General features: G+C 37.3%; 5 protein-coding genes across 9 annotated transcripts; 3 read left to right on the forward strand and 2 right to left on the reverse strand.

The window, feature by feature from the left end:
• The first annotated feature begins 334 nt into the window (after positions 1-334).
• On the forward strand, positions 335-1,263 carry LOC143904022 (mitochondrial import inner membrane translocase subunit Tim10 B). The gene is made up of 3 exons (XM_077418226.1): positions 335-517; positions 667-762; positions 955-1,263. The coding sequence occupies exons 1-3, from the start codon at positions 494-496 to the stop codon at positions 1,150-1,152; spliced, it is 318 nt and encodes a 105-aa protein (XP_077274352.1). The 5' UTR covers positions 335-493; the 3' UTR covers positions 1,153-1,263.
• A 1,285-nt stretch (positions 1,264-2,548) lies between these two features.
• On the reverse strand, positions 2,549-5,683 carry Arfip (ADP ribosylation factor interacting protein arfaptin). 3 transcript variants are annotated; one of them, XM_077418217.1, is made up of 6 exons: positions 5,524-5,683; positions 4,636-4,839; positions 4,376-4,543; positions 3,965-4,286; positions 3,707-3,884; positions 2,549-3,615 (listed from the first exon to the last, which is right to left on the reverse strand). In XM_077418217.1, exons 2-6 carry the CDS (start codon positions 4,835-4,837, stop codon positions 3,463-3,465), a joined length of 1,023 nt encoding a protein of 340 aa, XP_077274343.1. In that variant the 5' UTR covers positions 4,838-4,839; positions 5,524-5,683; the 3' UTR covers positions 2,549-3,462. The 3 variants fall into 3 exon arrangements, with proteins under 3 accessions (XP_077274343.1, XP_077274341.1, XP_077274342.1); XM_077418215.1 differs by having other exon boundaries at positions 4,376-4,561; XM_077418216.1 differs by lacking the exon at positions 5,524-5,683 and adding an exon at positions 5,141-5,481 and having other exon boundaries at positions 4,376-4,561.
• Positions 5,684-5,978: 295 nt separating this feature from the next.
• Positions 5,979-8,189, forward strand: Rplp0 (ribosomal protein LP0). Its single transcript, XM_077418220.1, has 5 exons — positions 5,979-6,126; positions 6,619-6,712; positions 6,829-7,239; positions 7,328-7,672; positions 7,908-8,189. The coding sequence occupies exons 2-5, from the start codon at positions 6,659-6,661 to the stop codon at positions 8,052-8,054; spliced, it is 957 nt and encodes a 318-aa protein (XP_077274346.1). The 5' UTR covers positions 5,979-6,126; positions 6,619-6,658; the 3' UTR covers positions 8,055-8,189.
• Positions 8,190-8,439: 250 nt separating this feature from the next.
• On the forward strand, positions 8,440-16,499 carry Gclc (glutamate--cysteine ligase). 3 transcript variants are annotated; one of them, XM_077418182.1, is made up of 10 exons: positions 8,440-8,866; positions 10,155-10,264; positions 10,625-10,810; positions 10,892-11,064; positions 11,197-11,414; positions 11,548-11,916; positions 11,998-12,345; positions 12,523-12,704; positions 12,795-12,997; positions 16,294-16,499. In XM_077418182.1, exons 1-9 carry the CDS (start codon positions 8,717-8,719, stop codon positions 12,970-12,972), a joined length of 1,914 nt encoding a protein of 637 aa, XP_077274308.1. In that variant the 5' UTR covers positions 8,440-8,716; the 3' UTR covers positions 12,973-12,997; positions 16,294-16,499. The 3 variants fall into 3 exon arrangements, with proteins under 3 accessions (XP_077274308.1, XP_077274307.1, XP_077274310.1); XM_077418181.1 differs by lacking the exon at positions 16,294-16,499 and having other exon boundaries at positions 12,795-14,249; XM_077418184.1 differs by lacking the exons at positions 8,440-8,866; positions 16,294-16,499 and adding an exon at positions 9,350-9,371 and having other exon boundaries at positions 12,795-14,249.
• Positions 14,645-16,730, reverse strand: Mpv17 (Mitochondrial inner membrane protein MPV17). Its single transcript, XM_077418221.1, has 5 exons — positions 16,533-16,730; positions 16,142-16,366; positions 15,488-15,597; positions 15,071-15,292; positions 14,645-14,989 (listed from the first exon to the last, which is right to left on the reverse strand). Exons 2-5 carry the CDS (start codon positions 16,212-16,214, stop codon positions 14,861-14,863), a joined length of 534 nt encoding a protein of 177 aa, XP_077274347.1. The 5' UTR covers positions 16,215-16,366; positions 16,533-16,730; the 3' UTR covers positions 14,645-14,860.
• Positions 16,731-16,795: the final 65 nt, after the last annotated feature.

Below are 16,795 nucleotides of genomic sequence, written 5' to 3' on the forward strand. Positions count from 1 at the left end.
TCTTTGTTGCTCATTGAACGCCAAGAAAGATAGAACGACGTTTGTGTCGACTTACGTGTCAATTAGTGCGGTCCACCCCTTGACGCTACAAATGCTTCGAAGCATTCCTCTTCTCATTTCTTTCACTGAAGAAAGACGGAGAAGAAGAACGGTTCAAAGCATTTGTTGTAGCGTCAAGTGGGACCCAGTGGGACCGCAGCCAAACGGAAAGCACCCTTGGATCCTCGAGTCGTTTTTTTTTATAACTGCACAGTACACAGTGCACACGTACCGCCGATCGATAAATTAATTGGTATCGGTAACGCAGCTTTCTTCTTTTTAGGCAGCCGATAAAGTAGGTCACTCGTAAATCGTACGTGTCGTTTAAAATTCACGTGTCGCAAGAGGTTATCACGCTTCTAATATATTATCGAAATAATGTTTTACAGTTACACTTAAATTGTCACTCTGGAAAAATACATTTATTACGCGTTGAAAGTATACGGCCATCCACATGGATGCGTTACAGCTAAGAAATGTACGTATCTTCGGCGCGACTTGACTGTTCGTCTAAACCCTAACCCAATATTCCACGTTGTCTCTGCGTAAAGATTTTTGTTGTAAATAATAATCGTCGCACACGTTAATCGTTGAACGATGAGACCGTGATAATTCTATTTTCCACAGTTTAAGGATTTTCTTCTGCTCTACAACCAGATATCTGAGATGTGTTTCAAGAAATGTGCGAACACTTTTCTCTCTCGAGAAATTACCACCGACGAAGTAAGTATCTTTATGAAGGAATATCGGACAATGGGTTTGTGTGTTTTCCATTGCTGAATTGGCCGCGCTAGTTCAGAGTCAACCTTTAATTCCTTCCAATGTGGAGTAAAAAAGTTGAACTGGTGTGCAGCTAGAAAACCAGACTCTATAACTGCGCTATCGAATACAAATTAATCTAACTGGAATTTGTAGGAGCTCTGCGTGAGCAACTGTGCGCAGAAATACATCCACGCCAATCATAAGATAATGGAAATATTCATGGAGGTGCAACCCATAATGGTGCGCAAACGGATAGAGGAAATAACTACGGCGCAGACGGCGTTAGAAGCAAGTCAACAAACGGAGTTGGAACAAAGTCAACGGCTCAAAGTGGAACAGAACCCACAATAATACATACTTGTCAATTACATGCGTTATATTTATTAGTTCCTCAAATATTTTTTAGTTTGCATCATGAATTGTGAAGATCTATTAAAATGTATATAAAATAATTTAAGAATATCTCACATGTGTATGTATACCGGGACCGAGTATACCTATATGTGCGTATCTAGAGAGAAATGCGCATTTATATTTTCTCCTATTTATAGTGTTCGTGTAAACATTTTAATTATGTAGATCATACTTTCCACATATGTCTCTTATATCTCTATATGAATTGATCTACTTAAATAATAGATTTTTCAGCTTTGCCTTGAATAATATATTTCTTTTAAAGAAATACATTTTACAAGATATATATGAAAAAAAGAAAGTGTTCTTTTTAATATAAGTAATTTTTTATTGTTAAGAGAATTTGTATACACATAATATACACACACGATAACATTATAGTTAGGAACACATAATCTCTCAGTTATTATATATTTTATAAATAATAAAGTGTATGAAGTACACAATTTAATGGAAAACAATTGTGTCATTTTTGTCATGTAATATCAATTTAAAAAGAGATCGGATCACGACAGATAAAACACTTGCCTCTTCCATGTGTCTTGCAATGCAACTTAATTACTTAGCAAGATTATATGTAAACTAAAGCAAGAATACACGTTTGTAAAGTCTTTACACATTATACTAGCGCAAAGAATATATACATGATAGGAATGGTAGCAGCGTTAAATATTACACAGGCCAAAGTTATCAAATATTTTCGCGCCATTATTCCTTACAGATAACAGATGCAAGCGTAAAATGATGGAAATCTAGTGATTCTTCAAGATTGTTGATATCTTGTACATTTACTTTGTATACATTCACCATACACACATGTGAAACGTTTATTAAATATCATTTACACATTGGAAGAATCATCTTCGCAATCTTGTGGCATAACATCATAATATTACGTATCTCCCTACTAGTATTTTTTCGTATAATAAGAAATAATCATCAGTAGAAATGTTATACATTTGCTGTTACAAAACTTAAAGGTATCTCGTCAAAAGATCTGGAAATTGCAAACTGCGCGTACGAAGCGTATGTATGTTCCCACTATAGAATACAAGCACAAGCAACTAAACTCATTTATTTGACTGTAAATGTCATGATTTTTTTAATATAATTTTTAAATAAATACTTAAGTAAGAAAATGACTAGCATTTCTTTGCAGTGTTTTGTTCAAAAATTAAATTTTAAAAATATGTAAATCTTTAAACAAAAACTACGCAAAAATTTTTGGAAAATACAATATGTCATGTAATTTTTATCTACAATTATTATATTTATATACTATATAAAATCGAAAGAGTACCATACGGTTGCAAACAAATTTGCCATTATACCATTGATGCAATATTTATTAATATTTTTATGACATTTGTCGCAGTTTCTGATAATACAAAGTACAATAATTATAGCAAATTATGATACAATAAATAGAGAAATATTTTAAGATTGAAATTATGTCTTTTTAGCGCGCAATGTACACTTTTAACATAATCTTCTGAGATTTCAATCCACTCATTTTCTTGCTTTTAACAAATTGATCTTCAATAAATAACTTAAATAACCGCATCTTTATAAATAGAGAATAAGTTTATAAATTTATCATATTACAGCTTTAAAACTATATGAAACAATACATAATGTGTAGCTTAAAGATTGGTCTTTTAAGATAGTGGGCTTACTCATCACTTTGTTAAGCTATACGTTTATGATGCATGTGTAAAGCGTGATATAGCATGATAATAAGCAATTAATACCACTAAATATGCTGTAATATAGAAGGCTCCGTTTATCGTGTTACGTCACATTACGTATTTACATTTTGAAACTCCTCTAAGAGAAATATAAAAATTAAATATCTATTGTGCCTCCTCAAATGTGTTCAAGCATCAGAAATCAATTATCGGAACATTGCCTATGTTGGTTAGAGATTCCTACTGATTTGTATAATTCTCTTAAAAGAATCATTAATTTTATGATACATGCTGCATATATATAATACTCAATATTGATGATCGATATTACACCTTGAATTCAGTCAGTTTATACACCATAAATCTCGTAATTTGTCACTCTCTATTGGTTGTCAGAATAAACGGCAGCTCACAATACTGGCAATCGTCGAGTTTTTCGATAATTGTTCTACCTTTACTTTCCGCGTTTCGCAAACTCGGTAGATAATTCGGTGGACGAACGCACTTGTATATATATTTACATCCTTTGCGGTAGGACGAAATATTCAACTTAATTCGACTACTGCTCCAGCCACGACGGTAAAGTGGAATTCGGTGATTTCACCTTGATGTTAAATTGTTTGAGAGTTGCCTCCAATGCGGTTTGATTCCCCGAGAAGTAGGCAGATACAGCATTATGGAATAACAGCAATTGCTTGTGCATCACTTTAATCTGAAACAGGTAGTGCTTATTAAAAGATCAGTTAATAGCAGTTAATCAATTGTCAATCAACAATTTGGTAAAAGGAATTAAAGCAGAATACCCTGTTTTCATCCAAGAATTTCAACTTAATGGAAACGTCCGAACGCAATTTTTCGAAATTCTGCTTGTGCCCCTCATAACTAGCCTGTGCCTCCTCTAATCTCGCCGCATTGTTACTATCTGACTTTGTAGCTTGCACGAGAGCCTCTAAATCTGTTCTATACGCATCGTACTCTATCCTGTATAATTATTACGTTATAATAGCGTGGATGTAACCATCGTGAAACAAAAAAAAATACTCGGAATAAAAATCGCATACCTCGCAGTTTCGTATTGTCTCACTGTGAGCAGCGTGTCCTCGATCGTTTTATTACACAAGGTATTCACAGAGGAAACGAAGAAATTTAAGGCCCCTAGAAGTGTCTCGCCGTTTTTAGTTAAATTTCTTTGCGTTTCCGAATTGTACAGAAACTCCTCCTGAAGCTCAGGCGATTTCTGCGCCAATTCGGAAAACGCTTCTCCGAGAGCGTGTTGCGTCTGGACAACGTGATGAAAGTGTGACGCCAAAGCTCGCGACAGTCGCAGAACGTTGCAATATTTCCTCTGGGTATCTCTGAGCAATTCGATCTGCGTCTCGAGTTCTGGAATAACAAAACCAGAGGATATGCGTTGTGTTTTGGGAAACGGTAAAAATAATCCGCCAGAAATATCCTTTCGGGCGGAAACTCACCAAAGTCTACGGTGCGCGACGTTTTCCCTAATCTCTCGTACATCAATTGCTTGGTACATTTGTACGTGGAGATACTCCAATTCTTCAGACTCTCAATTTTGCTCTGGGTGGTGCGCATGGTTTGCGCGTCGCCATTCTGAACCGGCGTACTGGGCGATACCGCGACCGCTGTAGGAATACAGACGTCTTTTACTTCAATTTTAAAGCCGTTACCATTGCGAACGACGGCAAACACACGAGGGAGCACGTTCGACACCTACAGATCTGAGTCGTAGGACTTCCCAGGTTCAGGTTTATGGTGGCTGGTCTCGGATGGGCGTCACCGCTGCAATGGTTCGGTACGTGAGGCGGCGGGGTCCCGGTGTGCACAGCGCTGTCGCTCTCGTTTAGGGAGGGTGCGTCCTTCAACATTTCGTGAATACTGCGCTCCATCCCACTTGGCGTGACCGTAATCTGGGACATTCCTGTTACAAGGTATACACATCCAACGTAAGCACCGCGCGTGTGACGCTTCTTCAGATACAAATTCCTTCCCGAAACAATCGAAATCTTTTCGCAAGTGACATCATTGAGAAATATACGTGCTCATCGTCCCTCTTACGATACATTCGAAGTAACGTTCCGTTAAGATAAATAACACCAAGCGAATCTCGGACTGCCAACAAACAGCCCGAGCAATCGCGCTTCGCTCTACACTGAAATTGAACACCGTGCAGCTCTCGCGAAGACCCGGCAACACTTTCTGACACTGGGAGAGATACTTACAGTTGACAATTTCGCAGAGAATGCAACAGACACGGTCACACCGCTCACGACATTCGGCCCGCGTGCCGTTCGAGGCGTATTATCTCGCGAGGTATTTCCGTAATTACAATCGGAGTCACCGTGAACCATTCGACACGCTCTTATCGCTTACACACAGATACGTTTTCTACTTGACATATCTTGAGAGAATTTTCAGACTGCGCCGTCACAGAAGACGCGGAGAAACGTCACTGGACGCTCGTCGTCTCTCGTCTCTCCCCCTCGCTTAAACTTTTTTCCTCTCTTTCGCGAGAGAGAGAGAGAAAGAGAGCGCGAATCAAAATTTGTCCTTCGTAGCGTGGGAAATAAGCGCGAGGCAGCGAGAAGAATAAAGCGATACTTACTACATTAAGATCGACACCCGCGTGTTAACTTCTACTGCTACGTGTCAGTACGTTTTAATGTAAATCGAAACACTTGACGGCTTGACGGCCGAGAGATTCTTATCAGCGGCGTTTCGTGGGAAGAGCAACGTGCGAGGTTAGATGGCACGATGAGCGCCGGTACCGACTGCGAGCCAATAACGCGACTTTTACCGATAAAGTTCAAAATGTGGAATATTGAAATATTAGATTTTTTTCTTATATAATGTACAGTTGATTAAATAAATAATTATGACTAAAATACGTTTAATCTAGTCTAAAGACTGCTTTTTATTTTTTTCTAAGACTGTTTGCAAAAATATAGTTCAAGTAAATCAATGAATTGATCAATCGGTCGTTTAATTTATAATAATTTACATTGTGCGTACTGTCCAGATGAAGAAGATTCACTTTTAAACTACTTTTCCAATTGGTCGCCACTAATGAGACTTTTGCGAGCTTCTCATTGGACAGTTCGAGGGACGCCATTCGTGAGATACGGGGGTCTGCCCGATCGCCCGATCCTAACTTCCGTTTCCGTTTCCTTCTCCTGTCTTCTCCATCGCGTCGTCGCACATTGCTGAGGTACGTTGGGGATCGTCGATATTTATAGCGTTATTTTCGCAGTATCGCTGCGATAGTTAATTTTTATATTGTCCATCTTGGACTCACGACGCTGCACGCGTATAATTTTTATATAAAAATAATACAAAAGTCGTATATCAGACAATTATTTTAATGAAGCTGTATCAGATGTGAGGTTATGAGACCATGTGCCTCGGATGATCGAAAGTTCATTTGCGTTGTGCCACGAGACCATTTCGCGTATCGAACTGAAAGAAAAACGTTCTTTGTATTATTTATTTAAATATGCGCTACACGATGAAAAAAAATACACGTCGGAACGCTCGAGAGATGCAAGACCTAGAAATAGGTGAACCCACTTGTGTGGAACTCTGAACGAGATATATGTCGGAAAAATATATATCTTGGTGTCTGAAAAGTTTTAACGTCAGCAATTTTTAGTGCTCTTTATGTATCGTGGTCTATAATTTTCATCTCTTCAATTGTTTCCAGTCCTTAAATTCCCGCAAGGTATCCCTACGCACTTCTCGAGATGGGTAGGGAGGATAAAGCGACATGGAAGTCAAATTACTTCGCCAAACTTGTCGTAAGTACCCCTCTCAACCATATACAGACACGTATGTATATTACAAATTGTTATATTTTTATGAAATTCATAAACGCGAATGATACTTATTTAAAATAATTTTTGTCAAATATCAGCAACTTCTGGACGATTACCCCAAGTGCTTCATCGTGGGCGCGGACAATGTCGGCTCGAAGCAGATGCAACAAATTCGTATGTCGCTCCGTGGAAACGCGGTTGTCCTGATGGGCAAAAACACCATGATGAGAAAAGCGATCCGTGGTCATATAGAACGTAACGCGGCACTGGAGAAATTACTGCCTCACATCCGCGGTAATGTCGGATTTGTTTTCACCCGGGGTGATCTGATCGAAGTGAGGGACAAGCTGCTGGAGAACAAAGTACGCGCGCCGGCCAGGGCAGGAGCCATCGCGCCCTTGAGCGTTATCATCCCAGCGCAAAACACTGGACTCGGTCCCGAAAAGACTTCTTTCTTCCAAGCTTTGAGTATCCCGACCAAGATCTCCAAGGGTACTATTGAAATTATAGTAAGTATACGTCGAGAAGTGTCTAAATTCAATTTCAGACTCTTTCGTGGTCTTTATGAACGTATAACAATGTAATATCGAATTTTAGAACGACGTCCATATCCTCAAGCCTGGCGACAAGGTGGGAGCTTCCGAGGCCACGCTCTTGAACATGCTGAACATCTCTCCTTTCTCATATGGATTACTCGTCGAACAAGTATACGATTCCGGCACTATCTTTGCGCCCGAGATTCTGGACATCAAACCCGAGGATCTACGTGAGAAATTCATGGCTGGAGTTGCAAACTTGGCTTCGGTTTGCTTGGCGATTGGCTATCCTACGGTCGCCAGCGCGCCGCACAGCATCGCGAACGGCTTCAAGAATCTGCTGGCCATCGCTGCTGTTACCGACGTTGAATTCGCGGAAGCTGCCACCATCAAGGAGTACATCAAGGTAACGATATTGGCACGTTGTTCCTAATCATCCTTGAATGAATATAAATGATGAAAACGTAACGCGTCCGAGGATCTTGGTCCACGTGTCAAAACTAGAAATAGTTGAACCCATTGACGCGTCAAGGTCGTTGTTGAATGTCGCGCGGAAGCGCAGTCTGAATTAAACGCAACATGAATATTGTAAGCGCGATCGGCCGTAGAAGTCGTATTTATCGAGAATAATGGAATTGCAGGATCCGAGCAAGTTCGCCGCTGCCGCCGCCGCTGTGGCAGCCCCAGCTGCCGCCGCTGCCGACGCTCCTGCTGCAGAGAAGAAGGAGGAGAAGAAGGAAGAATCCGAATCGGAGGACGACGACATGGGTTTCGGACTGTTCGACTGAGGCGCGCGTGCTTGAGTCATGCGTGCACGAACGTGCATCTGAAACTATCTTTGTCGAACAAGACCCGGTCCAAACTTGGGATCATTTTATAACTGCTTGTTCCTGACATCGAAATAAAGTAAAATTGAAAAACAATCCTAAGTTTCTTATTTGTCATTCCGCCGTCGTTGATAGCATTTATTTACAACTCTATAGCTCTAATGTCCTCGATGAAGGAAACGATCAATTACGAAGATGGCGTTACCGTCATTGTTGATCGCATTTATTTATGCTTTTGTCTCGGGATTAGAGTCCGGTAAATCAAGTGTGTCTTCATTCATATTGAACCGAGTGTCAGTGGTGCAAATGTCCTTGAAGGAAAATTGTCAATTAGAAGATGGCGTTGCCGTCGTCCCGTCGGTCCCGTGCTTGGACTAGTTCGCGCATGATCGTTGAGATTTCGTATTGAAATCCTAAGAAATCATGCTGCCACGAGTATATATATATATGTCGCACTAGCGACCGATAGTTCGAAGTAGTTGCGTGACAGCGAGGATAGTTGGCGGTTTAACAACCGGTTACAATTGAGCGAACGGCGATCGCGCGGCGCGGAACTCGGCTGTGGCCGTCGCGCGAGAGCCTTTTCTCTCGGTGAACCGCGAGGGGATTCGAACCGCCCGAGGATGGGCCTGCTCTCCGAGGGAAGCCCGCTGAGCTGGGAGGAAACGAAGAAGCTGTCCGATCACGTGCGCAAGCATGGGGTTATCCAGTTCATTAACCTGTACAAGAGGCTCCGGGACAGGCAGGGAGACGTTCTCAAGTGGGGCGACGAGGTATAGTACGCGAAATTTCCGCCGAGATTGCAGCACGCGATTTTTAATGCAAAAATACCGTGCCAATTTGCACTGTCATTCTCCCTCTCGAAATCGTGTCGCGTCATCGTGTATATAAATCGCGCCAACTCATCTCGCTTTCCCTCCCCCATAACCTTTAACGCGCCCGTGCGCCGCGCGTCGCCGCGCGATATACTTAACAGGCCGTATCAAATATTTATCGCGATGTCATCGAAAAATGGATCGAAGGCTCTCGTGGCGAGCACCCGTTTATCCCCTCCTTGCATCGTACGTTATTACGCGTACCTACATACATTATGTAAATTCCTTGTATATCTCGACAGGTACCTACATACGGGGTACGTCATTATTGTTTTTTCCTTATCACTGCCGATAAGGATATAAGTTGCGTTCTTCGTCGTATCCTCGGAATTCGATTTTTTTTTTTCGACCGAGTCGTCGGGACGTGTCTGTTTGGTTGCTTCTAACTTGTATTTCTCGTCATGTACATACATACCGTTTACTCACTCTGAATAATTTTATGGTATATTTTATTATGTTTTACCTTAAAGGAGGCGTATGTACTTGAACGCAATCAAAGTAACAAATTTTGTTTAAAAAAAAGAGTTTTATACACATTTTTTGAATTATATGCAGTTTTTTAACACGTCCAAATGTCTAAAAAAAAAAAAACAATAATGGTTGAATATATAGGTCTTGGTCAATATCAGGATATCATGCAAATAAAAAGCTTTCTAATTATATAGGTACCATAAATAATGAAATTCATAATGGTACCCGTTTCCAATTTTATTTTCATGCTTACAGAAACTTATATCTACAAAAAAAAAAATGTATTCTATAACATAAGCTATACACGTTACGATTGTAAAATGTCAGTAAAAATAATAAAATATCAATAAAAAGTTTATATAAACGATGAAAATGTCAATTAATAGAAATCGATTTGAAACAAGTATTGTGAAAACATAATGAAACACGAGCAAACACAATATTTTGGGTTTATTTATTTATTTATTTTATTTATTTTTTTCCTTTTTTTTTAATAATATTCTGCAACCTTCTGTATATATCGCACGCACTCACGCATGCATATTTATATACGTGCTCCATATATTTACAACTAGAATATTGCTTATTTATTTTCGTAATTTAAGTTACAAACCGTCCTGTTATTTTTTTCTTAATATTTACATTAGTATTTAATAAATATGTTCGCACACTTCTCTCTCTCTCTCTCTGATATAACGCAATTGTTTTTATGCAGGTAGAATATATACTCGTAAAGTTCGACGATGATGCAAAAACTGCAAAGCTTAGTTTAAGAGCTGTGGAAATATTAAGAATCTTAAATGAGAAAGAAAACGAAGATCCAGAGTAAGTAACATATTACTGATATTACAACGTATTACTTTCCCTGTATGCATTTCACGATATTTTGTAAATATTTGAATATGTTAAATAAGCTTTAAAGTACTAGTTTGAAAGATTAGAGGTAATCTCTATTTGAAATTCAATTTGAAATTCAGGGAAATACAAAAAAAATAAGCTGTAATAAACAATATTCTGTCAAATTTTTGCCATAAAAAGAATTAAGATCCAATTAAACATTCTTGGGAAATTTGTAATTGATAAAACCTGCCATTTATAACATTATATGTTCCACGTTGTGTTTTATCTATGCGTCGCGATTGACTTCATAAATATCAAGTTATTACAACACTGTTACTTTCGCAGTAACGTAAAATCACTGTGGAGACCGGAATACGGCGCTTATATGATCGAGGGAACTCCAGGAAAACCGTATGGAGGATTATTAGCTCATTTTAACGTTGTCGAAGCTAATATGCGCTATCGAAGGCAAGAGGCAACAAAATTACTCCAACTTAATGAAGTCTTGATGTCGCTGACCGTTTTCCCAAGGTAGTTATAGAAAGAAAAAAATTGCCAATATCTCATAAAGTATTTGGTGTTCTCTCATTAATTTTATTATTTATGTCGCAGAGTAGGAGCTCCTGATTTTACCGATCCCGTTACTCATCCGACACCCAATACTGGTGCCTCTAGGAGTTTGTTTTTCCCCGATGAAGCTATATATCCCGGTCACCCACGTTTCAAGACATTGACCAGAAACATTAGGGAACGACGTCAAGAAAAAGTTGCTATAAACATTCCTAGTATGTGACAATATTACGAATGTGATATCGATTTTTTTCTTTTTTTTTTTAGAACTAATATAGTACAGATTTAAATCGTATAGATCTCCCATTTGTATATTCGATATGATATGTAAATAGATCCTTTTCCAGTTTACAAAGATGAAAATGTGCCACTGTTATTCAAAGAAGATCTTGGCAGCAAGGGAGACGACGGGTCCTCATCGAAGGCAGCTAAGGATAATCACATTTATATGGACGCAATGGGTTTTGGGATGGGATGCTGTTGTTTGCAACTTACCTTTCAGGCATGTAACATAGAAGAAGCAAGAACGTTATACGACCAACTGACACCCTTATGTCCAATCATGGTTAGTGTTAAGTAATATTACACTCGCTTGATAATTTCGTTTCTTCCTTTTTATTAAATAATATAGCGGCATATATAGAGTGTTCTTTCACGTACATACGTACGTTACAGAAGATTTCTTTAACATTCGACAGTTGGCTTTAACCGCTGCCAGTCCATTTTATCGAGGCTATATAAGTGATGTTGATTGTCGATGGAACGTCATATCTTCGTCGGTGGACTGCAGGACGCAAGAAGAACGTGGACTGAAACCTCTCAAAGAGAACAAGTTTAGGATCAGTAAGTCTAGGTACGATTCTATCGATTCGTACCTCAGCGAACAAGGTGAAAAATACAACGATGTCCCTTTGACGTACGATGACGAGATATATAAACAACTTTTGGATAATGGAATTGATCACTTGCTTGCGCAACACATAGCTCATTTGTTTATCAGAGATAGTGTCTCCCTATTTTCCGAAAAAATCCATCAGAATGATCTGGAAGATACTGATCACTTTGAGGTGAGATTGCAATTGCAATTGTGTCAATTTTGTACCTGGCAGCAGACATTTTTACCGTTACAAACTGTAATACTGTTTCAGAATATACAGTCTACGAACTGGCAAACTATGCGCTTTAAACCACCACCGCCAAACTCGTCTATCGGTTGGCGCGTAGAATTCCGTCCATGCGAAGTTCAAATCACGGACTTCGAAAATGCCGCGATAGTTTGTTTCACGGTACTATTGACGAGAGTCATTCTGAGTTACAAGCTAAACCTTTTAATCCCGATCAGTAAGGTTGATCAAAATATGGTCAGGGCTCAGAAAAGGGATGCGGTAAAAGTAGAGAAATTTTGGTTTCGTCGTGATATTACCTCCGACATAAAGTCTGACAACACTCAATTGGAATACACCGAGTTTACGATCAATGAAATTATCAATGGAAAGGTGCTTATCAGACAAAAGATACATAAAAGTATTTTGCATGTTTTTTTTCTTTTTTTTTTAACATTGCATCTATATGTGTTTAAATTATATATTAATATAAATTTTCTCCTGTTTTCTACAAGAATCTCATAAATATACTTTATAAACGATAAATTTTATCATTCTTTACGTTTTTAGAATGGCGTTTTCCCTGGTTTTGTGCCGCTTGTAAACTCGTATCTAGCTAACATGAATGTAGACGCCGATACACACTGCACTATCCAAAGATATCTAAAATTAATACAGAAACGAGCTTCTGGTGAGCTTTTAACAACTGCCGCATGGCTGAGAAAAGAGGTCACTTCGCATGCCGAATACAAGTAAGCAAATATATTCCCTTTTTTTTCGAACTGTCGGTATTGTTCCTTGAATGCGATATCAAGATAATAAAATATTAAATGTAAAAATAGGCACGATGCTGTAATAACACAGCGCATCAATTACGATCTACTAAAGAAAATCCATAGCATCGTCTCCAGCGATATATCGTGTCCGGAATTACTCGGACAGTGTGTATCGTCTAAAACTACCGATACCATACCTGCTGCCGTAGCTAAAGCGGAGAAGTGTTCAACAACAAATTGTTAACGATAACGATGCCGAGGCATTTCAGGTAAATCAGTAAATTTATACTTTTGTAACATTGTTACACATATATTGTTCATCCCGTTAACCTGCATATATTTACATAAGTAAAATTCTGCGTTACTATTTTTAAATAAATAAAGAAATAGAGAATATATATAGCGCAAAATATGAAGTTTCATAATTTTATATTTGTAATTTTATATTCCATTTGTTGTACATGCTACATCGCTTTTATTTACCAAATGTAAATGTATAATAGAGATAATAATTTTCATAATTTCTAACAAGTTCTAAAAGGTGGAAACACAGTATTGAGTATATGTATAGAAGGAAATGTTAGTATTGTTACAACGATAAACCAATGAACCCACATTCCACAAATTGCACCTATATGTTCGATTCATTCGTATCATTCGATACTATTATATTCAAAAATTTATTAATTGAATAAATAACCTGACAAAAAATTTTTCATATAAGAACTTCATGTAAATGATTTTTCTTCCTAGAGATCTCTTTGATAAGACAAAGCATATTTAAAAAATGTGCCACAGGTTACACTTTCAACATATTAGGAACCATTAATTGATAACACGTGACATTAAAATTTTGTAAAATAATATGTATCTATAGCTTCTATATTTTTATATAATTTTAGAAGTCTATTTTACTGAACTAACCGGGTTTGTGATAAAAAAATTATTTACGCAGGTATCGATTACAAAAACTTGAGTGAATTTCAGTGTTTAAAGATTGCGCGTAAACGCAATCTGATTGTCCACGATTATTATCCTTATTATAAAGATAACTATTTTCGAGTAGGTATATCTTTGAATATTGTATGCAGTATTTCTGGATCATGTTAAGTAATATTAGACTCCGTTTTTCTGTTTAGTAATACATACACCGAATAAATGTAATTGAATTAAAAGGATCAAAAAATACAAATATTTAAGTGCTAAAACACTAGCTAAAGTATTAGATAGTTCAATATATAACAAATGTTATAAAAGAAAAGAGATTATATATGTATCAATAGATATGTACTTAAGATTTAAAAAAAATTGTACAAAAATTGTGCATATATTGATATATAGCTAGTCTTTGGAATATAGATTATACAGCATTAATTATAAAGCAAGACGATACGAATTAAATTGTAAAATGAGAAAAAGATGCGCATAAAGTATGCATGTATATGCGCTAATAGTTTTCGCAAATTGAAATTACTTTAAGTCAAATTGTTATTATCTGAATAAAACAATAATATATCTGCAGGAGAGCTCTCAATCGTCCTTTCCATATAGCTGCTATCTTATACGTGACAGATACGTGTCTGTAAAATTGTAATTTTATTATACGTGATAGACACGATATCTATCACATTCTGTAACGTAATCATAATGATCGAGTTACCGCATCAAACGCGAAAAGTCATGTGATTATTTTCTTTACATTGTTTCGTTAATTTTTTTGCAGGCATATCTGATAGGATAATTTAGTAACGCATAGACTCATAGACACCCTTTTCGCTTTGTAGTTTAATAAATGCTGTAAATCGTGATTGTTTAACAAAGCCCATTTTGGAAAGAGCTGGAAATATATGAAGCATAGACTGAGTTATACACATATTTACCGATAAAAAAGAAATGCGGGATAATGAGAACGGTAATTAGAAAAAATACTAATTTATTTTAACTAATATAGAAAAAATTCATGATTATTCGCTTTTGACAAGATTCAACGATGAAGAAGTAGTCTTCGTATAAAATATAAAATACTGCTAATATTACAGAAATAGAATAATAATTCATTGTCGGGCGTACGGCCATCGGAATATTGTTTTAATCATATTCCTATATTTATCATTCTTAATTATATAAAATTGTTATTGTTTATCCAAACTTGTTCTATATGAAATATAGCTGTTCCACAATAGAGCGACCGACTGTACAACTAGAGTTTGATAATGCAAAGGTACCAGAGAAAAGTTCACAAGTTGTACCATAGGCCACAGCTAGAACAGAAATGAGGCACTCGATCATGAAAAGAACAAACGAAAATTAAACCAATTTCTACGACATGCTGCGTTTGTTACCTTGTAATTATTCGTCAAGATATCACTATATTCGTTTGCCAGTTTAATTTTTAGTCCCTCGATATCTTTCTTCTGGCAAATACCAATAGCGACTAGTAAAACCGCTATGAATGTAGGTGCAAAGAGCAATTGGTCGCAAGCAAGCTTTTTAATTACAACAGAGGGACCTTTAGAGCCTATATATTTATCCAAAACCCTGTACCACTTTGTCGTTGTTGGACCCTAAATATTTTATCGATACGTTTATAAGCTTTCGCTCTTATTGCTACAACATCCTATATAAGATCTTATACTACTTCAATTATAAATATTTCGTCAAAATACGACAAAATTGAAGACTGAACACACTGGGAAACGTTTAAGAAATATTTGAGCGTTAAGTTAAATACTATGTAACATTTTTTTGTAATTACTTACACTTATGCACAAACCGATCCCTGTGAATTGCATTGTGCGTACAAAGTCAACAGTTTTCGAATCGTTTATGAAATTCTGGGCGATCTGATCACCGAGTCCCATTAATATTCCTGTATATTCAGTTATCGTTAATAATGACAATAATTTATATCACGAAAATTAATAATATCATAAATATTAAAATTGTGTCCTTTGTTTCATATTTTATGAAAGTACGCTCGTTCGACTGTCTTCTTGTGTAAAAGCAAAGATTAAAAAAAAAAAAAAAATTCGCCGCCTCGAGAATCGTTAGATTTAATATTTCGCGCGTTATTTTTATCACAGCGCAGACTCAGCGCTCAGCGCATGCTCACATCTCACGTCACTTCGTTTTGTCGGCATGACAGGATCTCCTAACCTTCAATTCTAAACAAAGAATTTATAGAATTGAATTCTTAAATTTTTAATCATCTTCAATAATTAACCAAAAAAACAAATACCCGACGATACGTTAAATACCGTCATAAAAAATAGTCATCTCTAGCTTAATAACTGAACTTGGAGTAATAGGTGATTTTTATTTGTTCAAACCTTTATTTTTACACAAAATGACTTCGACTGAGCGCAGCGTTTCATCGAATGGGCGTGCATGTATTACAATAAATTGTTATTTACCAGCTTGCACCGCTTGCGTGCCCATAGGATATTTTCTCAATGTTCTTTGATAGAGTCTCTTTAAACTCCACATAATTATTACGTCCCTCAACGACGCCAATTGCCGTTGACGCAGTTGTGTATACTTGTCAATGTACGTAAAACAATTTCAGGTAACTCGTCGAAATAATAACAGCGAGGAGCACAAATTTAATTCCGCCACGAATGTCACGAGGAATCGCGTATCTGTAACAACAAAAGGCGGCAAAAGAGCTGGGAGCTTAGAAATCGGGACACCCCACAACCGGTGTCTGTGTGACGTCTGTGATTGTGCGCGATTACGTAATCCAATTGACGCTCCAAGCACAGATTAATTTGTAATCAACTGATCACAACTTAGAACAAAACTTACGGTCGATTTTCATGATTTCTTTTTTCTTGTGTTTCCCGGTAGCTTCAACGACGTCACAGGCTACATTTCAGTGCATATAAATATACATAAATCAAGTCTGTTCTATTCAGCCGAACTTCCCGCATAGTTCGTCTCTTTCTTTTCTCTTTTTTTCCCCCTTTTTTCTCTCCAACGTGATAATTAAGAAACAGGCCTACAGATATAGGGTGCTTGATTTAAAACTAAAATGAGAGAAAAAGAAATTAAAACTCTGACTTGTGTGC

Source organism: Temnothorax americanus, unplaced genomic scaffold (genome assembly GCF_048541705.1).
Source record: "Temnothorax americanus isolate GAGA-0224 unplaced genomic scaffold, ASM4854170v1 Scaffold5, whole genome shotgun sequence".
Taxonomy (NCBI): Eukaryota; Metazoa; Arthropoda; class Insecta; order Hymenoptera; family Formicidae; genus Temnothorax; species Temnothorax americanus.

What these genes read in the sequence shown, in the direction of transcription:
- LOC143904022 (XM_077418226.1), top strand. Translation starts at nt 494, where the DNA reads ATGGATGCGTTACAGCTAAGAAAT. An exon ending in ATGCGTTACAGCTAAGAAAT is followed by an intron (nt 518 to 666) that starts GTACGTATCTTC and finishes TATTTTCCACAG; the next exon opens with TTTAAGGATTTTCTTCTGCT. An exon ending in GAGAAATTACCACCGACGAA is followed by an intron (nt 763 to 954) that starts GTAAGTATCTTT and finishes TGGAATTTGTAG; the next exon opens with GAGCTCTGCGTGAGCAACTG.
- Arfip (XM_077418215.1), bottom strand. Translation starts at nt 4,837, where the DNA reads ATGTCCCAGATTACGGTCACGCCAAGTGGGATGGAGCGCAGTATTCAC. An exon ending in AAGTCCTACGACTCAGATCT is followed by an intron (nt 4,562 to 4,635) that starts GTAGGTGTCGAA and finishes TTGAAGTAAAAG; the next exon opens with ACGTCTGTATTCCTACAGCG. An exon ending in GTCGCGCACCGTAGACTTTG is followed by an intron (nt 4,287 to 4,375) that starts GTGAGTTTCCGC and finishes TTGTTATTCCAG; the next exon opens with AACTCGAGACGCAGATCGAA.
- Rplp0 (XM_077418220.1), top strand. Translation starts at nt 6,659, where the DNA reads ATGGGTAGGGAGGATAAAGCGACATGGAAGTCAAATTACTTCGCCAAA. An exon ending in ATTACTTCGCCAAACTTGTC is followed by an intron (nt 6,713 to 6,828) that starts GTAAGTACCCCT and finishes GTCAAATATCAG; the next exon opens with CAACTTCTGGACGATTACCC. An exon ending in AGGGTACTATTGAAATTATA is followed by an intron (nt 7,240 to 7,327) that starts GTAAGTATACGT and finishes ATCGAATTTTAG; the next exon opens with AACGACGTCCATATCCTCAA.
- Gclc (XM_077418182.1), top strand. Translation starts at nt 8,717, where the DNA reads ATGGGCCTGCTCTCCGAGGGAAGCCCGCTGAGCTGGGAGGAAACGAAG. An exon ending in CACCCTTATGTCCAATCATG is followed by an intron (nt 11,415 to 11,547) that starts GTTAGTGTTAAG and finishes AACATTCGACAG; the next exon opens with TTGGCTTTAACCGCTGCCAG. An exon ending in ACTTCGCATGCCGAATACAA is followed by an intron (nt 12,705 to 12,794) that starts GTAAGCAAATAT and finishes ATGTAAAAATAG; the next exon opens with GCACGATGCTGTAATAACAC.
- Mpv17 (XM_077418221.1), bottom strand. Translation starts at nt 16,214, where the DNA reads ATGTGGAGTTTAAAGAGACTCTATCAAAGAACATTGAGAAAATATCCT. An exon ending in GGATCGGTTTGTGCATAAGT is followed by an intron (nt 15,293 to 15,487) that starts GTAAGTAATTAC and finishes TAAAATATTTAG; the next exon opens with GGTCCAACAACGACAAAGTG. An exon ending in TCTTGACGAATAATTACAAG is followed by an intron (nt 14,990 to 15,070) that starts GTAACAAACGCA and finishes TTTCTGTTCTAG; the next exon opens with CTGTGGCCTATGGTACAACT.